Genomic DNA, 23240 nt, shown 5'->3' with positions numbered 1-23240 from the left:
TCAGAGATAGATACTATTATCACTCCCCTTTAAAAAATGTTTGGGGCATCTGGGTGGCTCAGTCCGTTAAGCGTCTGACTTGGGGTCTGGTTTGAGAGTTTGAGCCCGCCCTCCTTGGGTTCTGTGCTGACAGCTCGGATCCTGGGCCTGCTTGGGATTCTGTGTCCCCGCTCTCTGTACCCCTCCCCTGCTTGCACTCTGCTCCTCTCTCTCTCTCTCTCTCTCTCAAATATAAATAAAAACATTAAAAATTTTAAAATAAAAGATTTGGTTGTAAATACTTTGGGGGAATCACCCTAATACAGATGTTTCTCATTGGACCTTAATATGCAGTTAAAAAATCATTAATCCTATTAGCCACAAATCAAACTGCCTGAATTCCAATCTCATTGCTACCAATTAGTAACTGTGACTCCTTGTAAGTTACTTAACCTCCCTAAAAATGGGGAACATCGTAATACTTTCCTTGTACTATTAACAGACGCTTAGCAATTGCAGCCGCAGTCTGTGCTCCAGATCTTATTTTACCATTAAATGCTCAGCACAAATCCGTGAGGCAGGTGCAGACGCTACCCCCATGTTACAGCCGAGGCCATCGAGGCGCTGTCTGGGAGCAGATAAATGGGATTTGAGTCCAGGTAGCCTACCACCAGAACCTAGCTTCTAGCTACTTGTCTCAAGTTGCCTCTCAAAAAGGGCTGCTGTATTACATGATAAAACGCTTATGAAGCGCTTAGCAAAAGTCTGGCACTTAAATGCTCAATTAAGTTTCCTACGGTCACATTAATGTTTGGTGTTTTATGTTTGTTACAAAACTAACACGTATACAAACGCGATTTAATTCAGCAAAAAAATCACAAAAACAGCCGAAGCGGTTGGACCCTGGGCGGGGGTCGGGGCTGGGGCGCGGACGCCTGGCGGCAGGCCACCCGCCGCCAGGGTAGGCCGGCAGGAAGCGGGGCGGCCGGCGCTCGGGGACACCCGTCGGGGGCCGGGGGCGGGGTCAGGGAGGCCCCGCCCAGCAGCCACCTGCGACAGGTGGAGCGCGCGGCGCCGGGCTCTCGGCCATGTCTGCGGAGAGCTCGGGGCCGGAGCCGGGGCCGCTGTGCCCCGAGCACGGCCAGGCTCTGAGCTGGTTCTGCTGCTCCGAGCGACGGCCCGTGTGCGCCGCCTGCACCGGGCTGGGCGGCCGCTGCCGGGGGCACCGCGTCCGCCGGGCCGAGGAGCGCGCGGAAGAGCTGCGGGTGAGCGGGCGGGGGCGCCGGAAGGCGGGGGGCGCCGGAGGGGAGGGGCGCCCGGATGGCGCGCAGTTGGGGATTTGGCGGAGACCCGGCTGCCGGTCCAGGAGTCCAGGCTCGGCCGTGTCACTGCTGTGGAACGAGGCGGTAAGGGTGTGGCTTCTGGAGTCACGGGAGACGTGAGTTCGAATCCCGCCTCCCGACCTCCCTTGGAATCTCGCTCTGAGCCTCAGTGTCCTCACGTGTAGTCTGAGGGCGCAGTTTTGGGGGTTGTTGTGTGATAGACCTAAAATAATGGGTGAAATGCTCTTTAGCCTACCACAGAGTGGTAGATCCAGCTGCCCCCTCCTCCTCCGTTGCTTTTTTGGGGGGTGAGAGCCGGGCCTGGCGTTGGGCAGTATGCGGTTCCACTGCTCCAGTTGCCCGGGACAGCGTGTGACCCATCCCCCGCCCTGGTGGAAGCTGACCTGAGATAAAACCCGGCTCTCCTATCCCCTCAGCCCCTGGGCTCAAAGCCCCTCCCCTCGTCCACTCTTCATGCTTCCTGGTGAGGTGATTTCTTGTCCCTATCGGGGTTGGCCTTGACTGTACTCCAAGCTGCTTTCACCTGGGTAAACGGAGGTGGGCGGGTTGGATCTTAGAAGGTTCCTGTTGGGGCGCCTGGGTGGCTCAGTCGGTTGGGCGTTCGACTTCAGCTCAGGTCATGATCTCACAGCTCGTGAGTTGGAGCCCTGCATCGGGCTGTGTGCTGACAGCTCGGAGCCTGGATCCTGCTTCAGATTCTGTGTCTCCCTTTCTCTCTGCCCCTCTCCCACTCACGCTCTGTCTCTTTCTCTCAAAAATAAATAAACGCTTTAAAAAAAAAAAATTAAAAGGTTCCTGTTGGACCTCTTAATCTAGAGTTTCTCCCGACCTCCACTCCAGTTTACCCCCAGGCTGGTCACCTTCATCACCACCCCCACTTCCCCACCCATCTGCTGAGATTGAGGAGCCCAAGTCACCCTAGGTTTTCCTCCCTCCTTCCGCCCTAGCTGTCACCCCTGGGGATTTCCTTGCCATTCCATTAAGTGGCTTGATTTCCCCACCCTCACCCAGGTTCTGCCCATCTGTGAGGCCCTGAGGGCTCTCCCTGGGGACTCAGACTGGGGTGTAATAAACACACCCAACTGGCCTAGAGGGATTCACTTACTCAGTGACACCTGAAAGCTCCTGGTTGGTCCTACCTGTCACCACTATCCATCCTCAATAAGTGGTGATGAAAATCAACTTGGGTAATGTGGTATAATAAACTTGCATCATGGATAGAAACTTTATGAGTACCAGAGCACTTAAATATCCATCATCTCACTCCATCCAGACCAAGCTTTTGAAGTGGTATCCTATCTACATTTTACAGATGAGGAAACTGAGGCCCAGATCAGGGCAGTAACTCCTCCAAGGTTCCTCATATTCAGGAGCTGGACCAAGGGAGTCATTGACTAGGCCAGAGAAAATTACCTCTTTGCTTCCGTTGAGAGAGGAAGTGATGCTAATGGGTGTGAGATTTTAATAAAACCCTTTTTAAAAAGTTGCCATCAGAGCTGAATCTGAGTGGTAGAAGGGGATGAAGGCTGAGCAAGGGTGGCAGGCCTGGTGCTTGATTCGGAATGAAGTCAGCCTTCTCTGAACCCCTCCCCGCCGAAGCCCTAAGCACATTCTTCTCCTCTGCCTGGAGGGAGGTGTTTCTTGCCCTTTCTCCAATTTTGAGCATATTATGGCATTTGCACACTCTTTCTGCTGTCCTTCTAGCCAGCAAAGAAATTTTGCCTCAGGGCAAGATGGTCACTGAACTGGGCACCTGCTCAACTTCTCTCCTCCCTTCTGGATTCTTGTCCTGCAGCTTTTTGGAAGCTAGTCTCAATTTCTTTGGCCCTGTGGCGTGCGGTGATCACAGCTTCCTCCCAGCCAGCCCAGTATTTGTGTGTGTGTGTGTGTGTGTTTCGTTTGTTTGTTTTCACTTAGTATTTGGACCAGCAAAGTATAAGACTAATTCCTGATTGTGGGGCTGGGGGAAGGCCTTGCAAGGGCTGCCTAGAAGAGGAGCTGAGTTGCCTTTTGACAGATGGAACTGGGGCAAAGCTCCAAGGGGAAGTAGTGGAGGAGCTGTTGGCTAGGAAGGAGTTCAAGTTCCTGGAGAAATGGAGTGGAAAAGCAGGGCCTGGCCGTATCTTCTTGGACAAGTTACTTCTATGGGCTTCAGCTTCCTCATTTCTTTTTTTTTTTTTTTTAATTTTTTTTTTTTTCAACATTTATTTATTTTTGGGACAGAGAGAGACAGAGCATGAACGGGGGAGGGACAGAGAGAGAGGGAGACACAGAATCGGAAACAGGCTCCAGGCTCTGAGCCATCAGCCCAGAGCCTGACGCGGGGCTCGAACTCACTGGCCGTGAGATCGTGACCTGGCTGAAGTCGGACGCTTAACCGACTGCGCCACCCAGGCGCCCCTCAGCTTCCTCATTTCTAACAACTCTCCCCTGCTCTCCTGGGGGATGCTCCCAGCTTTGGGGGATGGGAACCGCTGAACTTCGTGGGGTCAGAGAAGTGGATGTTCATTCATTCAACAAATATTTATTCAGGGCCTCTTATGTGTAGGAGGAACTTTCTTCTAGGTAGTGGGCCATAGAGAACAAGTCAATGTCATGGTGCTCATGTTCCAGTGGTGGGGGGAAAAATACAAAAAAGTAAACAAACACATAATATGCAGGCAGAGAGTGATAAATGCAAGGGAGATCTATAAGCAGAGTAAGGGAATGGTGTGTGGGGGTGGCCGGAGAGGGCTTGAGAAGGGGTGACCCTGAATGGAGTGGGGGAGGGGACTTGTAGATAGGTGTATATAGGATACAGTGACTACTGGACGCAGGAGGAGCCACAGGTGCAAAGACACTGTTGTCAGGACAAGTTTTGGTGTGTTTATGGAACAGGAAGAAGGCCGGCGTGGAGAGTGCTAGGAGGTGACACTGGAACAATAGGCAGAGTCACATCAGACAGGGCCTTGTTGGCTAAAGTGAGAAGCTTGATCTCACTGTGAGGATGCTGGAAAGCCATTGGAGGGTTTTGAACAGGGACATGACCTGACCTAATTTCCTTACACAAGGTGGCAGTGGCTAACTGGGGGCCAAGCCCAGTGAGGAGGCTCTGATAGCAGCTTTTGTGACAGATAATATGATGATCTGGGTAGAATAGCAAGAGTGGAGGTGACCAGAAGTAGCCAGAGGGGAGAGAGAGACAGACAGACAGACACTTTGGAGCCAGGGCTGATAGGATTCGCTGAGGGATTGGATACATGCAGGGTTGGAGAGTAACTCCTGGGGTTTGGTTAGGGTAATGAGGTTTTGTTGTTTCACCAACGGGGATAATTTAGGGAAAGGCCGTTTGAGAAGCCATGTTCTCCCACTCAGTTGTGGAGAATCGGGGAGCTCGGTTAGAAGGAGCATTGAGTGAGGGGCGCTTGGGTGGCTCAGTCGGTTAAGCCTCCGACTTTGGCTCAGGTCATGATCTCAAAGTTCATGAGTTCGAGCCCTGCGTCAGGCTCCGTGCTGACAGCTCAGAGCCTGGAGCCTGCTTCAGATTCTGTGTCTCCCTCTCTCTCTGCCCCTCCCCTGCTCTCTCTCTCTCTCTCAAAATAAATCGACATTAAGAAAAAAAAGGAGCATTGAGTGTATGCAGGAAAGTGACTGTAATGTTGAGCCACGGTTTCAGAATAAGGAGAGAATCACCAAAAAAGTGGGTGATGAACACTGAAAGTGGTAAGACTGATATACTGGCGGTTCCCGCTAAGCTGAAGAAAGAATTGTTGGACTGGAGAATCTAGAGTTAGTGATGGAAGTGGTGGAAAGGGTGTGGGCCTTTTTTTTTTTTTTTAAGTTTATTTATTTATTTTAATTTATTTATTTATTTTAATTTAATTTATTTATTTTACCTGCTTATAGCAGGTAAGCAGGGCAGGGGCAGAGAGTGAATCCCAAGCAGGCTCCACACTGTCATCACAGAGCCCTATGTGGGGCTTGAACTCACGAACCACGAGATCATGACCTGAGCTGAAATCCGAAATCGAGAGTCAGACCCTTAACCAACTGAGCCACCCAGGTGCCCCAGGGGGTGGAACTCTTGAAATGAAGATTTTGCAGGTGCTATACTTTTTAGTACTAATGAGGTCTGGGATATGACGGTGGGTGTGAGTGGCTGAGGTGGGGTAAAAGGGGAAAATCACTGGGAGAGAGTGAATGGATCCACGAGGATCAAGATGCCATGGGTGTCATTTGTATTGCAGAACAAGATTGTGGACCAGTGTGAGAGGCTGCAGTTTCAGAGTGCCAGCATCACCAAGTATGTGGCTGAGGTCCTGCCAGGAAAGAACCAGGGAGCAGTGGTAGGTAGTTATCTTTCCCCTCTACTCTGGACCCCTCCTGGGATAAGACTCCAGCCTTAGGGGCATGGACTAGCCTAGGATCCCTTCCCAACCTCGCAGACTCAAACTGTGCTACTAGCAAAACGGTTTCCCATCTCTCTGAGCCTTGGTTTTTGCCATCTGGGCAGAGAGGACTATTCCCAGTACCACACTGGGGCAGATACTGCTGGAAAATGACTTTCTTGGGGTAAAGCATCAGGAAAGGTAGCATTCTTCCACCATCTAAGTATTTCGTGGTCAGCCCCTGATTTACAAAATAACTTCAGGACTTTTACACTGAGTATTCTTTTTTTTTTTTTTTTTTTAATTTTTTTTTTTTTTCAACGTTTATTTATTTTTGGGACAGAGAGAGACAGAGCATGAACGGGGGAGGGACAGAGAGAGAGGGAGACACAGAATCGGAAACAGGCTCCAGGCTCTGAGCCATCAGCCCAGAGCCTGACGCGGGGCTCGAACTCACGGACCATGAGATCGTGACCTGGCTGAAGTCGGACGCTTAACCGACTGCGCCACCCAGGCGCCCCTACACTGAGTATTCTTTATGACAGTCTTAACGCAGTAGGTGGCAGTAACAACCCTGTTTACAGATGGGGAAATGGGCCACATAGAGGTTAAGTGACTTGCCCAAGATCCACAGCCTCCTGCCAGAGTCAGTTCCAGGGTCTGGATCTTCGGACTCCCAGGCCAGTGCTCCTTCTGCTACCCCCACTGCGGATCCTTTATTCTGTTGCCCCATTGCCACTGCTGCCTCTTCACTCTCAAGTATGTCCCCCACAGGTAGGGGCTGTGAATTCTTTTGCACGTCCCCTCCCCTCCCCAACATGTACATGGAGCAGCCTTGATACTGTCTTAGTCAAGGTTCTTTTGATTGTGTAAAAGGAAACCCAGTTGAACTAGTATGAGCAAAACTATTCTGTGTCCATTTTTGCTTCTCTCAGCATGATGGTTTCTCTCTTTTTCTCTATCCTTTTTTTTCTCGTTTTTTTTTTAACATTAAAATTTTTTTTTTTTACTTTAGTGAGAGAGAGAGAGGGAGAGGGAGGGAGTGCAAGCCGGGGAGAGGGGCAGAGAGAGAGAGAGAGAGAGAGAGAGAGAGAGAACGAACCTTAAGCAGGCTCCACACTTAGCACGGAGCCCGATGTGGGACTCGATCCCAGGACCCTGGGATCATGATGTGAGCCGAGTCAGATGCTCAACCAACTGAGCCATCCAGGAGCCCCTTAATTTCTTGCCTTAACTGCACTGGCTAGGACCTGAGTACAGAGTAGCAGATGCTGACTTCAAGGGGTATACTCATCACATTTCATCATCTATGTATTTATTTAACAAATCTATTGAGTACCCACCACATGCCAAGGGCTGTTGTTCTGTGTGCTAGAGATTCCACAGTGAACAATAAAAACATGTGAAAAATCCTGTTTCTGTGAAACTTACATTGTAGTCAGGGGGGAAGGATAATAACAATAAATACATGCTATGTCAAAAGTTGAAAGGGGCTACGGAGAAATATAACACGGGAGGAAGGATGTTCCTTGTTGAGAACGGGGGTTGCAGTTATAGATGCTGTGATCAGGAATGACCCAATTAAGTATTGATATTGTATTGATACAAAGTTTACAGAATGGTCCATATATCTGGGGGAAGAGTGCTAGAAAGAGGGAATGGCAAGTGCAAAAGCCCTAAGGTGGGAGCGTATCTGGCACATTGGAGGAGCGGCAAGGAGGCCTGAGAGGTTGAAGCAGAGTAAACAGGGGAGAAGGCAATAGGAGGTGAAGTCAGAGGGGCAGGGAGTGGCGGGGGGAGGTGGATAGCATCCAGAGGGGCTTTGCCTTTTGTTTGGGTAAGGTGGTAAGTCACTAGAAATTTCTGAGCACAGTAGGATGACATGACTTAAGATTAAAAAGGAGCACTCTGGCTGCTGTGTTGAGAAGGGACCATAGGCAGCAAAGGTAAAAGCAGGGAGACTGAGCAGGAAGCTGGTACAGGAATCCAGGTGAAAGTCAAGAGTCGTGTGGACATGAGTGATGGTGAGGAGTGTCTGGATTCTATGTGTATTCTGAAGGGGGAAACAGTGAGATTTGCTGATGGAGTGGATGCAGGCAAGAAAGGGAGAGGAGGCAGGATAACTCTTAACTTTTTTTTTTTTTTTCCTTAAATTTTTTTACTTGAGAGCTGGGAGGATGGGGCAGCCATTTACCATGGGGGAGAGTTACCCAGAGGTAAGAGCATGGGCATTCATCCATAGAAATGGAAGGCAGAGTGTATAGACACAGGTGCAGGTAGATGGGTAGCCTGACCCAGGGCTCGATCCCACGAACCTTGAAATCATGACCTGAGCCAAGATCAAGAGTTGGACACTCAGCCGACTGAGTCACCCAGGCACCTCCTTAAAAGTTTTCATTTAAATTCTTGTTTGTGTGTATTTAGTTCTATGCAGTTTTATCACATGTATAGATTCATGTGACCTTTCCCACAACCAAGATACAGAATGGTTCCATCATAAGGATCCCCTGTGTTACCCTTTTATCACCAAACCCCCTCCCCTCCATCCCCTGTATCATTGTTGTACAAAATTCTGAGTTTGGATTGCTAATCTTAGTTTGGGTTTTTAAAAAGGATTTTTGTATCTATACTCAGGAATGAGATTAATTTATGAATTTCATTTCTTACAGTCCTTTTCATATTTTGGTGTCAAGGTTATATAAACTCTATCCAATGAGTTGGGAAACAGAACTCTATTTTCACTGGAGGAATTTGTGTTAAGATTGGAATCATTGTGCTTTGAATATTTGGTGACACCCCCTGTAAAACTATCCGGGCTTGGTGTTATTTTTGTAGGTAGGTTTTTTTTTTTTTTTTAATGAATTCTTTTTGTTGTTGTTTTTTTGTTTATTTATTTTTGAGAGAGAGACAGAGTGTGAGCAGGAGAGGGGCAGAGAGAGAGGGAGACACAGAATCCAAAGCAGGCTCCAGGCTCTGAGCTGTCAGCACAGAGCCCGATGCGGGGCTCGAACCCACGGACTGTGAGATCATGACCTGAGCTGAAGTCTGACACTTAACTGACTGAGCCACCCAGGTGCCCCTGTAGATAGATTTTTAACTACTGACTCATTTCCAACCATGACTATAGTATTCTTTCTTTTCCTTTGGTTTTAGTAAATTTTTTCTAGATAAATTACATATTTTGTCTATTTTAAAATTTAATGGCATAAAGTTGTTCTTAAATTGTGATTAAAGTTGCCACAGTTTTGGGGCGCCTGGGTGGCTCAGTCGGTTAAGCGTCCGGCTTCGGCTCAGGTCATGATCTCACGGTCCGTGAGTTTGAGCCCCGCGTCGGGCTCTGTGCTGACGGCTCAGAGCCTGGAGCCTGTTTTGGATTCTGTGTCTCCCTCTCTCTCTGACCCTCCCCCGTTCATGCTCTGTCTCTCTCTGTCTCAAAAATAAATAAACATTATAAAGTTGCCACAGTTTTGTCTGTTTTGTTAGTCTTTTTGAAGAACCGGCTTTTAGTATTTTGATCCTCTCTTGTATCTTTCTTTTTTTTTTTTTAAGTTTGTTTATTTTTTCTAGTAATCTCTACACCCAGTGTGGGGCTTGAACTCAACACTGAGATCAAGAGTTGCATGCTCTTCCATCTGAGCCAGCCAGGCACCCCTCTTTTGTATCTTTTTTTTTTTAATTTTTTTTTTAACGTTTATTTATTTTTGAGACAGAGAGAGACAGAGCATGAATGGGGGAGGGGCAGAGAGAGAGGGAGACACAGAATCCGAAGCAGGCTCCAGGCTCTGAGCCATCAGCCCAGAGCCCGATGCAGGGCTCAAACTCACAGACCGCGAGATCGTGACCTGAGCTGAAGTCGGACACCCAACCGACTGAGCCACCCAGGCGCCCCTCTTTTGTATCTTTAAATATAAGTATATTGTTATTTCCTCTTATCTTTCTTTTTTTTTTTAATTTTTTTTATTACGTTTATCTACTTTTGATAGAGACAGGTAGAGCACAAGTGGGGGAGGGGCAGAGAGAGAGGGAGACACAGAATTGAAGCAGGCTCCAGGCTCCGAGCTGTCAGCACAGAGCCTGATGTGGGGCTTGAAACCACCAACCATGAGATCATGACCTGAGCCAAAGTCAGACGCTTAACTGACTGAGCCACGCAGGTGCCCCTTTCCTCTTATCTTTCAAATTTTTTTCTTTTGAATTTTTAAAAAATATATTCCATTGTTTTATAACTCCCCTAGCTGAGCACAGTCTATACATTTTAGTCTGACTTCTTTCTCAAGGTCAGCATTTAGGCCAAATATTTCCTTCTAGGTATTGCTACAGGTACCTCTCACAAATTTGATGCAGTATTTTCATTCAGTTATAAGTTGTTGGTTTTTTTTTTCTTTTTACAGTTTATTTATTTACTTAGATAGCATGAGCAGGAGAGGGGTAGACAGAGGGGGAGAAAGAGAACCCAAGTAGGCTCCGCACGGTCAGCACAGAGCTGGATGCCGTGCTCCATCCCATGAACTGTGAGATCAGGACCGGAGCTGAAGTCAGATGCTTAACCCACTGAGCCACCCAGGTGCCTCTTTCCCACTAATTTCTAACTTAACTGCATTATAGTCTGCATATCAGTTGTTTGAAATTTGTTGAGACTTGCTTTATACCCTAAAACATGGTCACTTTAGGTAAATGTTTCTCTGTACTTAACAATGTTTTTTTTTCTGCTAGGTTTACTGACTGCTGACAGGGGCATTTATAGTTTCACATCATGCTGTCGACTTGTCTATTTTTCCTAATAATTCTGTCCATATTTTGGTTTTCTTTCCTTTTATTTCAACTTCTCTATGTACTTACATTTTAGGTGTATCTTATTTTTTTATTTAAAGAAAATTTTTTTTTAATGTTTGTTTACTTTCGAGATAGAGACAGAGTGTGAGTGGGGGAGGGGCAGGGAGAGAGGCAGACCCAGAATCCGAAACGCTCCAGACTCAGCTGTCAGCACAGAGCCCGACATGGGATTTTTTTTTTTTTTTAATGTTTATTTATTTTTGAGAGAGACAGAGACAGAATGCGAGTGGGTTAGGGACAGAGAGAGAGGGAGACACAGAATCCAGAGCAGGCTCCAGGCTCTGAGCTGTCAGCACAGAGCCCGATGTGGGGCTCGAACTCAAACTGTGAGATCATGACCTGAGCCGAAGTCAGATGCTCAACCGACGGAGCCACCCAGGCGCCCCCCGACATGGGATTTTAACTCACTGACCGCGAGATCATGACCTGAGCCAAAGTCGGACGCTTAACTGACTGAGCCACCCAGATGCCCCTTAGGTGTGTCTTATAACTGGGTTTTGTTTCCTTTTTTAAAAAATCCAATCTGAAAAAAAAAATTCAATCTGATAATCTCTGCCTTTTACCTAGGGAGTTTAAACAGTCTATCACTATTGTGGTTGCTGATACACTTGGATTTATAGCTATCATTTTATGTTTTCTATATAGTAGAAACATATAGGAGTTTCTATGCTTTTTCTGTGCTTTTTCTTCCTTTCTTGTCTTTTGGGTTAATCAACCCCTCCTCTGTCTTTGTCCCTACATTCTTGGGGTGCCTGGGTGAATCAGTTGGTTGAGCGTCTGCTCAGGTCATGATCTCATGAGCTCACTGTTTGTGAGTTTGAGCCCCACATCGGGATCTGCGTTGACAACCTGGAGCCTGCTTTGGATCCTCTGTCTCCCTTTTCTTTCTCCCCCTCCCCTGTGTGTTCTGTCTGCCTCTCTCTCTCTCTCTCTCTCCCTCTCTTTCTCTCTCTCTCTCTCAAAAATAAACGTATAAAAAAAGTTATACATTCTACTTATGGTCTATTTTTGGTACCATTAAGATTTTAACACAAATATTTAATGTTTCAAATGACTCAACCTGAGTAATACAAGTACCATAAGAATGCTTTAACCTAGTAACCCCTCTGGTCTTACATGTTGTCCAATATTTTCATTAAAGTACATCTTTTAATAAATTCTCCCATTCATAAGAAATATTCCATTTCTGATTAAAGATGTCGTTATTGGGACATGTTAAGTTGAAAGGAGTGTAAAATTTTAAAATAAATCACAAGCTGCATTCAGGGCAGTTGAGTCTCTGCTCTCAATTACTCTGCTTTTCAGTTTCCTTTCTACTTTTGGACCCCAGGGGATTTCCTTTACTTAGCTGCCAGAGCCCCTTCACTTTTAAAAGGATGCTTTGGACTATTTTCCCAGCATTTCTGTGTTTGGTTTTAGGACGGTGTTTAGTTTATTCTGGCATATCTTTGGAAAGGGAAGTTTTTTTTCTCTGCTATCCTTTTCTGGGAAAAAGTGAAGAAATGTATCGAAATTGATTACGGTCTTCTAGTTGGAGAATATCTGATGCATCTCGGGTGAGGGTCTGTTTTTGAACCTGATCACATACATAGAACAAACACTGAGTACAGACACCCACCGCTGTGGGCAAGGCAGCAAGGTGGGATAGAGAGAACAACAGCTCACGTTATCACGTATGTGCCAGGCTTTGTTCTGTTAACTTTGTATGTAGTAACTCATTTAATCCTCACAATAACCTTATGAGGTAGGTACTATTATTCTACTCATTAGAATTATTATCTCTAATATTATCTCTAATTATTATCTCTAATTATTTCTAATTAGATTAGAAAGCTGAGGCACAGGGAAGACAAGTAACTAACATGCTCAACTGTTCCACAGGTGGTAAGTGGATGGACTGAGATTTAAATCTAGGCACGGTGTCTAAAGCCTGATTTCCTAAGTACTTGTGTTATGTGGTCTCAGGGAACACTGAAATTGGAGTCCAAACTCCTGGGTTCACTTAGGCCATTCATTCTCTTCCTCTTCATTGGGCAAACTGTGGGTCTCCGTTTCTTCTGTAAAGCAGGGACCATTATCTCCTGTACTTGGCCTGTGAGTGCTACCAAGATATGTTTGACTTAGTCAGGAAAACTTTCCCCTCAGTCATTCAGTAAATATTTGAGTACTTACTGTGTGCCAGACACTGTGCTAATTACTAGGAGTCACGTCAACGTCTCTGGAGAATTGATTTCGTGCCTCCTGTGTGACAGATAAGAATTCTACCACGGAAGCCATTGGAGTGGACAGATTTAGGAAGTAATGAGCTTTTTTCACTCAGACAGAGTCAGAATATCAACTGGACTTCTGTTGGTATGGATCCTGTTGATGGGGATGACTTTGTAGGCCTTCTGCTCCGCAGTTCTACAGTTCTCTGACCTTGGTCCCTTGGCCTTGGTATTGTCAGCTGGGAGATAATGGGTTCTAGTTGATCTCTAGACCATGCCCAGTTCTTCGATTCTGCGATCCTGCCTCTGTGAGATATGACCTGGATGTCTGGATCTCACATTTCTTTACCCTAAACCAGATTTGGGAACTCTTAAGGCTGAGATGGCTTAAACACAGTTTCTTCCATTACCGTGCCCGTGGCGGACATTGCAAATCAATCCCAGCATTCCTAAACACTGAGCCCAAGTCCTCTTCATCTTGACCGGGCTTTGCCAGGACCCGATTCCTTGTTTTATCCCTCATCAGAGCACGGCCAGCGCGGCACGGGAACTGGTCATCCAGAGGCTGGGTCTGGTGAGGAGTCTGTGCGAGAGTGAGGAGCAGCGGTTGCTGGAACGGGTACACGGCGAAGAGGAGCGGGCCCACCAGAGTATCCTGACACAGCGAGTACACTGGACTGAGGCACTGCAGAAGCTCGACACCATCCGGACCAGCCTGGTGGACATGCTCACCCACCTGGATGACCTCCAGTTGATTGTAAGTCAGGCAGGGGTGAGGACACAACCAGTGAATCAAATAAGTTTAAAACATCGAGAATGTTTATGAGGTAGGAGCTGGGTAGATAAGGATACTTTGGAGCAGGGATGAAGCAAGGGAATAAAATTATATGGATTTTTTTTTTTTTTCTTGTACCTGACAGCTCTTCTTTCAATAGTGAGCAAGTATTTACTGAGTATCTGCTATGTGCCATTGTGCCACAGGGTGGAGTTATAGGATACAGCTGTTAGTACCCCACAGCTTTAAGAAATACACAAACTGACAACTAGGATAATGGAGGGTTATGTCCCATAGTAGAGGACCTCACAGTCCAGGCTTAGGGGTGGCAGTGGTCAGGGTGGGCTTCCTGGATGCAGTAACTTAGAAGCCGGAGCCTGAGAGATAAGAGTAGCAGCTATGTTAAAGGAAGTGGAGAGGTAGAGAGCGTTCACAAATGTGTAGGGGGAGGGAACTGACAAGACGTCCTTAATCTGACCACCCAGAAACTACTATGGTTAATATTTTGGTACATATCCTTGCAAAATACTTTATACAGATATGCAGATACTTGCTGTTTTAATGGGCTGGTTTGACATCGGAGTAAACATGCCACAAAGAGAAATGAGGATGTGGAACAACTGAGCTGTTCTTCACTGAGGTTCAAGTAGGGCAGTTTGTGGAATGCCCTAGATTGTGCATTCATTTAGCCACACAGCTTTCAGGGACAGAGTACATTCTGTCCCAAACACTGGGACGGTCACATTAGAGGATTCAGTAAGAGTGCCAGCCATCTAGGAGCTGACAGTCTTGGTGGGGGTGAAATGTTAGTAAATGTGTGAGTGTCCTTAAGTGTTACTTAGGGAAACTGGGGATGCCATGGGGCACAGCAGACAGTGATTCATTCTGAGTGCACGATGGGAAGGTGCGCAGAGAAGAACCCAGATAGCTTTGTTTTGGGTCTTCAAGCAGGAATAGCATTCTTGTCCTAGGGTCCGTCCACATGGCGTCCTCCATATGCCAGTTGAGTATGTTCAAGTCTTGACTACCTGCTGACGTCCTGGTTCCAAGCCTGACTCTGTTTTCTTTTCTCACAGCAGAAGGAACAGGAGATTTTTGAAAGGTGAGTATGGCCCCATAATTTGTTGGGCAGTCACGGAAACCATTGCATTCAGGCCCTGCTGCTCTTGGGAGAAAGGCCAAGGCGTCCAGCTGAGTGGCTTCCCTGGAGTCATGCTCCACGGATAGGGGTCTTCCTGCCCCTAACTTGGAGAACTGCTTTAGATCCATGTGGAAGGGTAGTGAAATAAATACTTATTAATCAGAGGTTGGTCATGGGCTTTCTTAAATGTTATCCTATGAAAAAAAATAGGGGTGCCTGCGTGGCTCAGTCGATTAATCATCCGACTCCTGATCTCAGCTCAGGTCTTGTGCTCAGGGTTGTGAGTTCAAGCCCTATGTTGGGCTCCATGTGGGGTGTGAAGCCTACGTTAAAAAAAAAAAAAATCCAGTTACCCTGTTGGAGTGTTTTACATCCCCCATCTACAGATGAAAATACTGATGTTCCAAGATGGGCAGGGACTTGCCTAAGCCCCAGAGTTGGGGCATGGACCGATACCCGACACCTGTCCCACCACTGTCTTCCCTGCCTCACTCGCCCCTTCTCTGACAAAAGAATCTTTGAGGGGCATCTGGGTGGCTCAGCCAGTTAAGCATCTGACTCCTGATTTCGGCTCAGGTCATGATCTCACGGTTCTTGAGTTTGAGCCCCTCGCTGGGCTCTGCACTGACAGCGTGGAGCCTACTTTAGGATTCTCTCTCCGTCTCTTTCTGCTCCTTCCCTGCACCTTCTTTCTCTCTCTCTCCCCCTCCCCCTCCCCCTCTCTCTCCCTCCTTTCCTCTCTTTGTCTCAATAAATAAACTTTAAAAAAAAAGAATCTTTGAAACTTAAGTCTGTATTACCACTCAAAATTTGCATTTTAATTAAGCAATTATAAAAGCATTTCACCAAGTTCTTCCTAGGTCCTGAAAAGCTGAGAGCCAAGAGCCTGAGGAAGTAGCCAAGAAGATGTAATTTTCCAGGCAAAGAAATTAAATTCTTGGGGCGCCTAGCTGGCTCAGTGGGAGGAGCATGTGATTCAGTCTCGGGGTTGTGAGTTTGAGCCCCACATGGGGTGTAGGGATTACTTAAATAAAACTTAAAAAAAAAAAAAAGGCTAAGGAACAATTCCAGATTAAAAGAGACCAGATGGATCAAGAAACAAACAAAAACCCACACCAAACACTTTTAAGAACTTCTGTGGCACAAGTGGCAACGTTTAACTATGCACTATATGTCAGATATAATAGTAGTATGTCAACGTTAACTTTCTGAACTTAATAGGGTTTCTGTAGTTGTGTAAGAGACTGTCTTTGTTCTTGAGAAAAAGATGCTGAAGTATTTAGACATGAAAGGTCTCACTTTCTGCAACTTATTCTCAAATAGGTCAGAAAAAAAATAAGTGTCATATATTCACTCATTAAATAGATAGGAAGAGAATGAGCAACAGACCAAGAAAGAGCAGATTTTTTAAAAAGAAAAAAAAAATTCTTACGTCTTCGGTGAGAGATTGCAGAGCTGTACTTGAGGAGCACAGACCATTGTATATTTTCAATGTTTATTTTTGAGAGAGAGAGAGAGCATGCAAGCAGGGGAGGGCAGAGAGAGAGGGGGGCAGAGGGTTTGAAGCAGACTGTGCTGACAGCAGAGAGCCCGATGCAGGGCTCAAACTCATGAACTGTGAGATCACGACTTGAGCCGAAGTTGGATGCTTAACTGACCGAGCCACCTAGGTGCCCCCATTCTTATACATTTTTATATTTACAAAATTTTTTAATGTTTATTTATTATTTAGAGAGAGAGAAAGAGAGACAGAGTGTGAGTGGGGAGGGGCAGAGAGAGAGGGACACAAAATCCGAAGCAGGCTCCAGGCTTTGAGCTGTTAGCAGAGAGCTTGAACTCACGAACCACAAGATCATGACCTGAGCCGAAGCTGGACACTTAACCGACTGAGCCACCCAGGTGTCCCTATTTTTATATTTAAATTTCAGCAGTAATACATGTGCATGAGAGAAAGAGAAAACATGCCACCAATATAAAAACATGTAAAATTTCAAATGTCTCAGGGCACCTGGCTGGTTGAGATGGTAGAGTATGTGACCCTTTATCTCAGGGTCATGAGTTTGAGCCTCATGTTGGTCATAGAGATTATTTAAAAAAGTTGAAACATTGTAAGTGTCTCCATCACCCCTTCCCAGTCCTGTTCCCTGGAGGTGATCAGTTTTAACAGTCAGATGTGTGTGTCTTGTGGACTTTCCTATGTAGATAGAATCCTAGGGGTGGTTACCACTCAAAAAAATTTTTTTAAGTTTATTTATTTTGTGAAAGGAAGTGGGGGGAGAGGCAGAGAGAGGGAGAGACAGAATCCCAAGCGGGCTCCGTGCCCTCAGCACAGAGCCCGACATGGGGCTCGAACTCACGAACTGTGAGATCATGACCTGAGCCGAGATCGAGTGTCAGACACTTAACCGACTGAGCTACCCAGGCACCCCTAAATTTTTTTTTTTTTTTTTTTTTTTTACCAGTTTGGTTTCTTTTATACTTGCTGTTCTTGAACTTACCAGGTTCTTTTGGAAGCTCTCCATGTCAGTATGTATAGATGTATGTCACTCTTTGGAAAGTCTGTGAAGTGATGCCCCCAATTTTATTGTCTCCTTTAAAGGCTTAGCTTGTTCCTACTTTTTCCCTCTTAGAATCATTCCACACGTCTGCTAGTCTTTCCTTTCTCCTTTACCTTCTTCATCTTCCTCTAAAACTGTCCTGTCTTTAATTTCAAGTTGCTCTGTGTTTTTGAAAAAAAAACCTGATCTTTGATTTTTTTGTTTTGAAATATTTCAAACGTAGAGAAGAGTTGCAAAAATAGTACAACAGACTCCCCCTAGAAAGCTCTATTGTTAACATTTTGCTACATCTGCTCTCTTTCTTGGTCTGTTGGTCATTCGCTTCCTATCTATTTAACGAGTGAATACTTAACACTTTTTCTTCTGACCTGAGAGTAAGTTGTAGAAAGTGAGACCTTTTTCAGCATCCTCTCTCAAGAACAAAGACAATCTCTTACACAACTACAGGAACCTTCAGAAAATTTAATGTCGACATAATACTATTATATCTGACATACATTCCGTATTTAAATATTGCCAGTTGTGCCACAAAAGTTCTTAAGTGTTTGGTATGGTTTTTGTTTCCTGAACCATCCGGTCTCTCTCTTTTTTTTTTTTTTTTTTTTAAATTTTTTTTCAACGTTTTTTATTTTTATTTTTGGGACAGAGAGAGACAGAGCATGAACGGGGGAGGGGCAGAGAGAGAGGGAGACACAGAATCGGAAACAGGCTCCGGGCTCCGAGCCATCAGCCCAGAGCCCGATGCGGGGCTCGAACTCACGGACCGCGAGATCGTGACCTGGCTGAAGTCGGACGCTTAACCAACTGAGCCACCCAGGCGCCCCTCTCTCTCTTTTTTTTAATGTTTTATTTATTTTTGAGAGAGAGAGAGAGACAGAGTGCAAGTGGGAGAGGGGCAGAGAGAGAGGGAGACACAGAATCCAAAGCAGGCTCCAGGCTCCGAGCTGTCAGCACAGAGCCCGACCCTGGGCTCGAACTCACGAACCGTGAAATCATGACCTGAGCTGAAGTCAGACGCTAAACCGACTGAGCCCCCCAGGCGCCCCCCCACCCCCCACCCAATCTGGTCTCTTTTAATCTGGAATTGTTCCTTAGCCTTTGTTTTTTTTTTTTTAAGTTTTATTTATTTAAGTAATCTCTATACCCAACATGGGGCTCGAACTCACAACCCTGAGATCAAGAGTTGCTTGTTCCTCTGACTAAGCTGGCCAGGCGCCCTGTTCCTTAGCCTTTTAAAACAACAACAACAAAATACTTTTAAAGAGCCTAGAACAGTTTTATAGAATATCCCTCAGTTTTGATTTATCTGCTGGTGCCACATCCACGTCTGGGCTCGGCCCTGGCTGCCACAGCAACAGGTCCGGCTGCACAGACAGGCATTCGGATCCCAGCCCCACCGCACTCCCACTCCTTTGGGGTCACAGTTTCCCCTTCTGAACCATGGGGTGCCGGACTAGCTGGTTGTCTAGACGCTCGTGTCAGCCACTGGCCTCAGCTTTGCCTTGGGTTAGCTCAGCGCTGCCAACACAGGCACTCCTCTTTCCTCCCCGCCTGATGGCTGGGGCTTCTCCAGCCCCAACTTCAGCGCTTTGAGAAGATGGCAACAGACCCTCTCTTGTCCTGACCACAAAGGGCCTTTGTTACCAGAGCCTGCTCTCAGCTTTCCTAGGGCTCTGTCCATCTTGCTCCTCCCAAGCCAGGACAGTCAGTGACAGTCTCGCAAAGAGCTTGCATCCCTAAGGAGACATGCCCCACCCTCTCTCCCTGCTCCTTCACTGTGGGCAGGGCCAGGAGATTTGGGGAAGAGTGCGTGCCCTCAGAACTGCTGCCTGATCTCAGGGTTGGGGGCGGTGGCAGAGCTCTTTCTCAGCACCCAGTTCAGGTGTCTGCAAAGCTCAGTGATGGACCCTCACTTTGTCCTACACCCCTTAATCACTTTCATTTTAGATCAAGGGGGAAATTATGTTGAGGGGTGCCTGGACTCCAGACTGGGTTTGTTCTATTTCTGCATGGAGTCAGCACTTGAACCCAGCTCCCCTTTTTAAGCGGAGTGCGTTCTCTGAATCTCTGTTCTTTCCTGTCAAATGGGATAACAACTACCTCCCAGGTTATAGCAAAGATTACGTGAGATTCTACAGAGAAAACCTGGATACTTAATAAATGGTAATTCTCCCCTCCTAGGCATCTTCTGTTCCCATATTCCCTCCAGCCAAACCCAGTGCCCTTCTGAGCCAAGGAGAGGTAGCTATTGGGAGCAAAGCACCAGAACCTATTTATGGTTCAGGTGATAACGGATAGTCCCTTCTTGTGGGATCTCTCAAAGGTGTTTGCATTTTAAGAGCAGAGGAGCGGCTGTACCTTCTGACCAAACCAATAGGTTTTGCTGCAGTAGGTTTTGGAAGGAGGTGAGATTTTCTCTGCACAGGATGGGGGAGTGGAAAGACTGGGGTGTAAGAGGCTCAGGTCGCATCCCTGCTCTGCTGCTAACTTAGAGACATAGCAGGTTGCTTCCCCTGCAGAGCAGACAGACTCCAAGTTCTACCACTGGCACCAAATATTTACTTCCCTGCAAATCATCTGCCTGGCTGGAATTAATGTTCCGGGGGGTGGGGGGGGGGGTGCATAAGGGGAAAACCCGTTTTTCTGTTTGGCTCAAACCTCCTTTGGGGGCTCCTGTGTGGGGCTGGCTGCCAATCTTGGGGTCACCCTCATGGGAAGAGGATTTTATTTACTTCTGTCCCCTTCCCATCACCCTATATTGATCTAGATCCATTTCTGGAACCTTCCTGAATTTCTGTCTAGTTTTTTGTTTGTTTGTTTGTTTGTTTTCCTCCACAAGGACTGAGGAAGCAGAAGGCATTTTGGATCCCCAGGACTCGGACAAGTTAAACTTTAATGAGAAGTGCATTCGGAGCTCACTACTTACCCAACTCTGGGTGACCGCGGTTCTCGGGTCCCTCTCAGGTTAGGAGCTGTTAGGGCCCAGCACCAGCTGAACACCTGGCTGGCTGGCTGACTGGCTGACTGGCTGGGGGGTTGCTGCTGGGTCAGGCTGGGGACCAGAGCATCTGGCTCGGTAGCTAAGCACCGAGTGACGCTGGATGCAGCCTTGTTGGTGGAGCCAAGGTTCCGGACTGGCTTGGGGCAGCTGGGCCAGGTCCTTTCCGTTTCCAGACTAAATTGCTCTGTTGGGCCTAAGTGATATCTTGTTCCCAGAAATCACATCTATGTCCTGCCCTAGTGGGACAGCTCAGTATTCTTAATTGGAACCTTAGTTTCTCTTTAAAAAGATATCATTGATGGCCAACTGGAAAGCATCTGGAGCGAGAACGGCGGTGCCTGGATTCACCTCACTTGTTCACTTAAACGCTGCTGACTCAGGCAGACCGTGGCCTGGCCTTGTGCCGTATGCTAAGGCCTCAGATGTGAATGCCACACGGTCTTTCCCTGCAGGAATTCCCTCCTAGCGCCGAAGTTCTCAAAGCAGAATCCCCCAAGCTAGATGGAAGCTTCTGTGTTCCTAGTTGTCGTGTTTGCACAATTCACAGAGAGGTTTGGTTAACGGATTGAATTTTTCCTCAGTTTTAGCCCTCCTCCCCCATGGGTTAGCCTAAAATTTTTAGTACAAGCTATCGCTTGTCTTCTGTAGATGCTGGTAGCAGAGAGTGCCCAATTTGCCAGCAGTCCCATTTAGTTAGTTGTTGGAAAAGTGAGTATCTGATGCTTCCTGGCTCCCAGGGGTCATTCCCCCAGGACAGGCCTGATCTGGAGGCCACAGATAGGCCCAACTGGAATCACTGCAGTCGATGCCGGGTGCTAGATGTAGGAACAAAATCTTCATTTTGCCCTGCTCCCAACTAGGTGTGTGACTTTGGGCAACTTGCTTCTCCTCTCTGGGCCTTATTTCTAGTTTACAGATGAGGATCCTGGACTAATAGTAACTACTGTTATCATGGCCACAATTTATTGAGCACCTATTAATACTGGGCACTTTGTAGGTATCATCTCATTTAGTCCTCGTGTCCACCCTGTGGTAAGTCCTATTTATCCCCATTTTACAGATGAGGGAACTGAGGCTCAGAGAGAGTAAATGGCTTGCCTGAGGTAACACTGCCACTGGGTGGTGAGGGAGCCCTTTGCTGCCTGGCAGGACCAGGTTAGGGCTGAGGTTGGCCTTGGGCAACTCTGAGAATTGTTTCTGGCAGGCACAGAGGACGTGCGTATTGATGAGAGGACCGTCAGCCCCTTCCTGCAATTGTCAGACGATCGAAGGACCCTGACCTTCAATGCCAAGAAGTCCAAGGCCTGTGCAGATGGCCCGGAGCGCTTTGACCACTGGCCCAATGCCCTGGCCGCCACCTCCTTCCAGGCTGGGCTGCACACCTGGATGGTGAACGTCCAGAACAGTTGTGCCTATAAGGTGGGTGTGGCCTTAGGCCAGCTGCCCCGAAAGGGCTCTGGCAATGACTCCCGGCTGGGCCACAACGCCTTCTCCTGGGTCTTCTCCCGCTATGACCAGGAGTTTCGTTTCTCGCACGCTGGGCAGCACGAGTCCCTGGCACTGCTGCGTTGCCCCGCCCAGCTGGGCGTGCTATTGGACTTGCAGGCACAGGAACTGCTGTTCTACGAGCCGGCCTCGGGTACGGTGCTCCACACCCACCACGCGCCCTTTTCTGGGCCCCTCTTCCCCGTCTTTGCCGTGGCCGACCAGACCATTTCCATCATCCGCTGACCTTTGGCCACGGGGAGCCCAGGCGTCCTCCCTACTACGCCTCCAGGCCATGTTCCTGCACAGTGTCCTTTTCCCAAATGTTGCCCTGAAGGGACAGCTTTAGGGGGGGTAGGGATCCATTTCAGATCTGGGTACAGCTGTTAAGTGCGAGGTATCTACAGTAGGCCTGCTACTCCCTGGCCTTAGTCTCCCAAATCCACCATACATCAGGTCCTCCGAGGGTGTCTCGTTCACCACTTTATCTCTGGCATCCGGCATGGTGCCTGGTGCCTAGTGATTGTGCAATAAATATTTGGCGAATGTATGGACGGATGGAAAGGTGCCTGGGTGTATGTGGTAGACTCTTCTGGGAAAGCACAGCCTTCCAGCCCTCTGCCCCCAGCTTGGAGCACGTCCTGTGGCTGAAACTCTTTCATCCCTCAGTTTGGTGCTTCTGAGTCCTTTTCCTGACAAGGCACAGAGAGAACATCTTTTTCTAGCACACGAGGACAACCTGAAAGGGATCCCAAACTCCTGCTAGGCTGCTCTTGGCCACAGGGGGCGCTGTGTCCCACCAGGTCCAGCCTGATGGTTCAGAAGACTGAAGGGATCCTACCTGCAGGTAACTCGACCGCAGCACATCCATTGGCAGCTCTGCCTCAGACTTGGCAGCTGAGCTCGGCTGTGGCCACCTGTGGTCACAGGGACGAACTTTTCCCCCACCTAACACCCCCCTCCCTGCCCAACATAACGTGGAGACCTGGGGTAAGGGCTTCAAGTCCTAGAGAGAGCTGAGGGAGTAAGAGGGCCAGCCTTACCGAACACGTATGTTATTAAAGGTTTTACAAGATTGAAGTTTCCTCCATGTTCTTTGCTGGTAATTGGGCAAATCTCCCAAGTGCCAGCTCACGTCTTAAGAGGTGCACTTGCTAGGAAATCAAGGTCTTTCTCACCCGCGTCCGCATTCCCAGCTCAGCACACACAGCCAAAAGAGCCCTGAGACGGTTTCGTGCCCTGCATGGCTGGCACCGAGGGCAAGTCCCTTCCTGTTCTCTGAGGTCATATTAGACCAGTGGTCATCACAGTGGTTTTATCTGGGAACACGGTTCAAAGGCAATCTTACCTACAACTTCAGGCCCCTGGGCTCAAAGATGGGGGCCAGAGCCCTCTCCACTCTTAAGTTTGTTCAATAATTTACTTGAAACATTGGGTTGATCAAATCCAGTCCACAGACCTAATGGCAGCTTGTTTGGTTGAGATGACTTCTAAGGCCCTTGCAGTTGAGACTGCAGCCCATGACCCACGTCCTCACTGCCTGACATGTGG

General features: G+C 47.6%; 1 protein-coding gene across 3 annotated transcripts; it reads left to right on the top strand.

Annotated features, from left to right (window-relative positions):
• The first annotated feature begins 1002 nt into the window (after positions 1 to 1002).
• On the top strand, positions 1003 to 22769 carry BSPRY (B-box and SPRY domain containing). 3 transcript variants are annotated; one of them, XM_058694448.1, is made up of 6 exons: positions 1005 to 1244; positions 5549 to 5647; positions 13256 to 13486; positions 14584 to 14606; positions 20043 to 20167; positions 21409 to 22769. In XM_058694448.1, exons 1-6 carry the CDS (start codon positions 1068 to 1070, stop codon positions 21933 to 21935), a joined length of 1182 nt encoding a protein of 393 aa, XP_058550431.1. In that variant the 5' UTR covers positions 1005 to 1067; the 3' UTR covers positions 21936 to 22769. The 3 variants fall into 3 exon arrangements, with proteins under 3 accessions (XP_058550432.1, XP_058550431.1, XP_058550430.1); XM_058694447.1 differs by having other exon boundaries at positions 1007 to 1244; positions 14581 to 14606; XM_058694449.1 differs by lacking the exon at positions 5549 to 5647 and having other exon boundaries at positions 1003 to 1244; positions 14581 to 14606.
• Positions 22770 to 23240: the final 471 nt, after the last annotated feature.

The sequence above is a fragment of the Neofelis nebulosa genome, chromosome 12, assembly GCF_028018385.1.
Source record: "Neofelis nebulosa isolate mNeoNeb1 chromosome 12, mNeoNeb1.pri, whole genome shotgun sequence".
In the NCBI taxonomy this organism is placed as follows: Eukaryota; Metazoa; Chordata; class Mammalia; order Carnivora; family Felidae; genus Neofelis; species Neofelis nebulosa.
The sequence above is the reverse complement of the archived record's forward strand: the minus strand, read 5'-3'. Positions and strand labels throughout refer to the sequence as shown.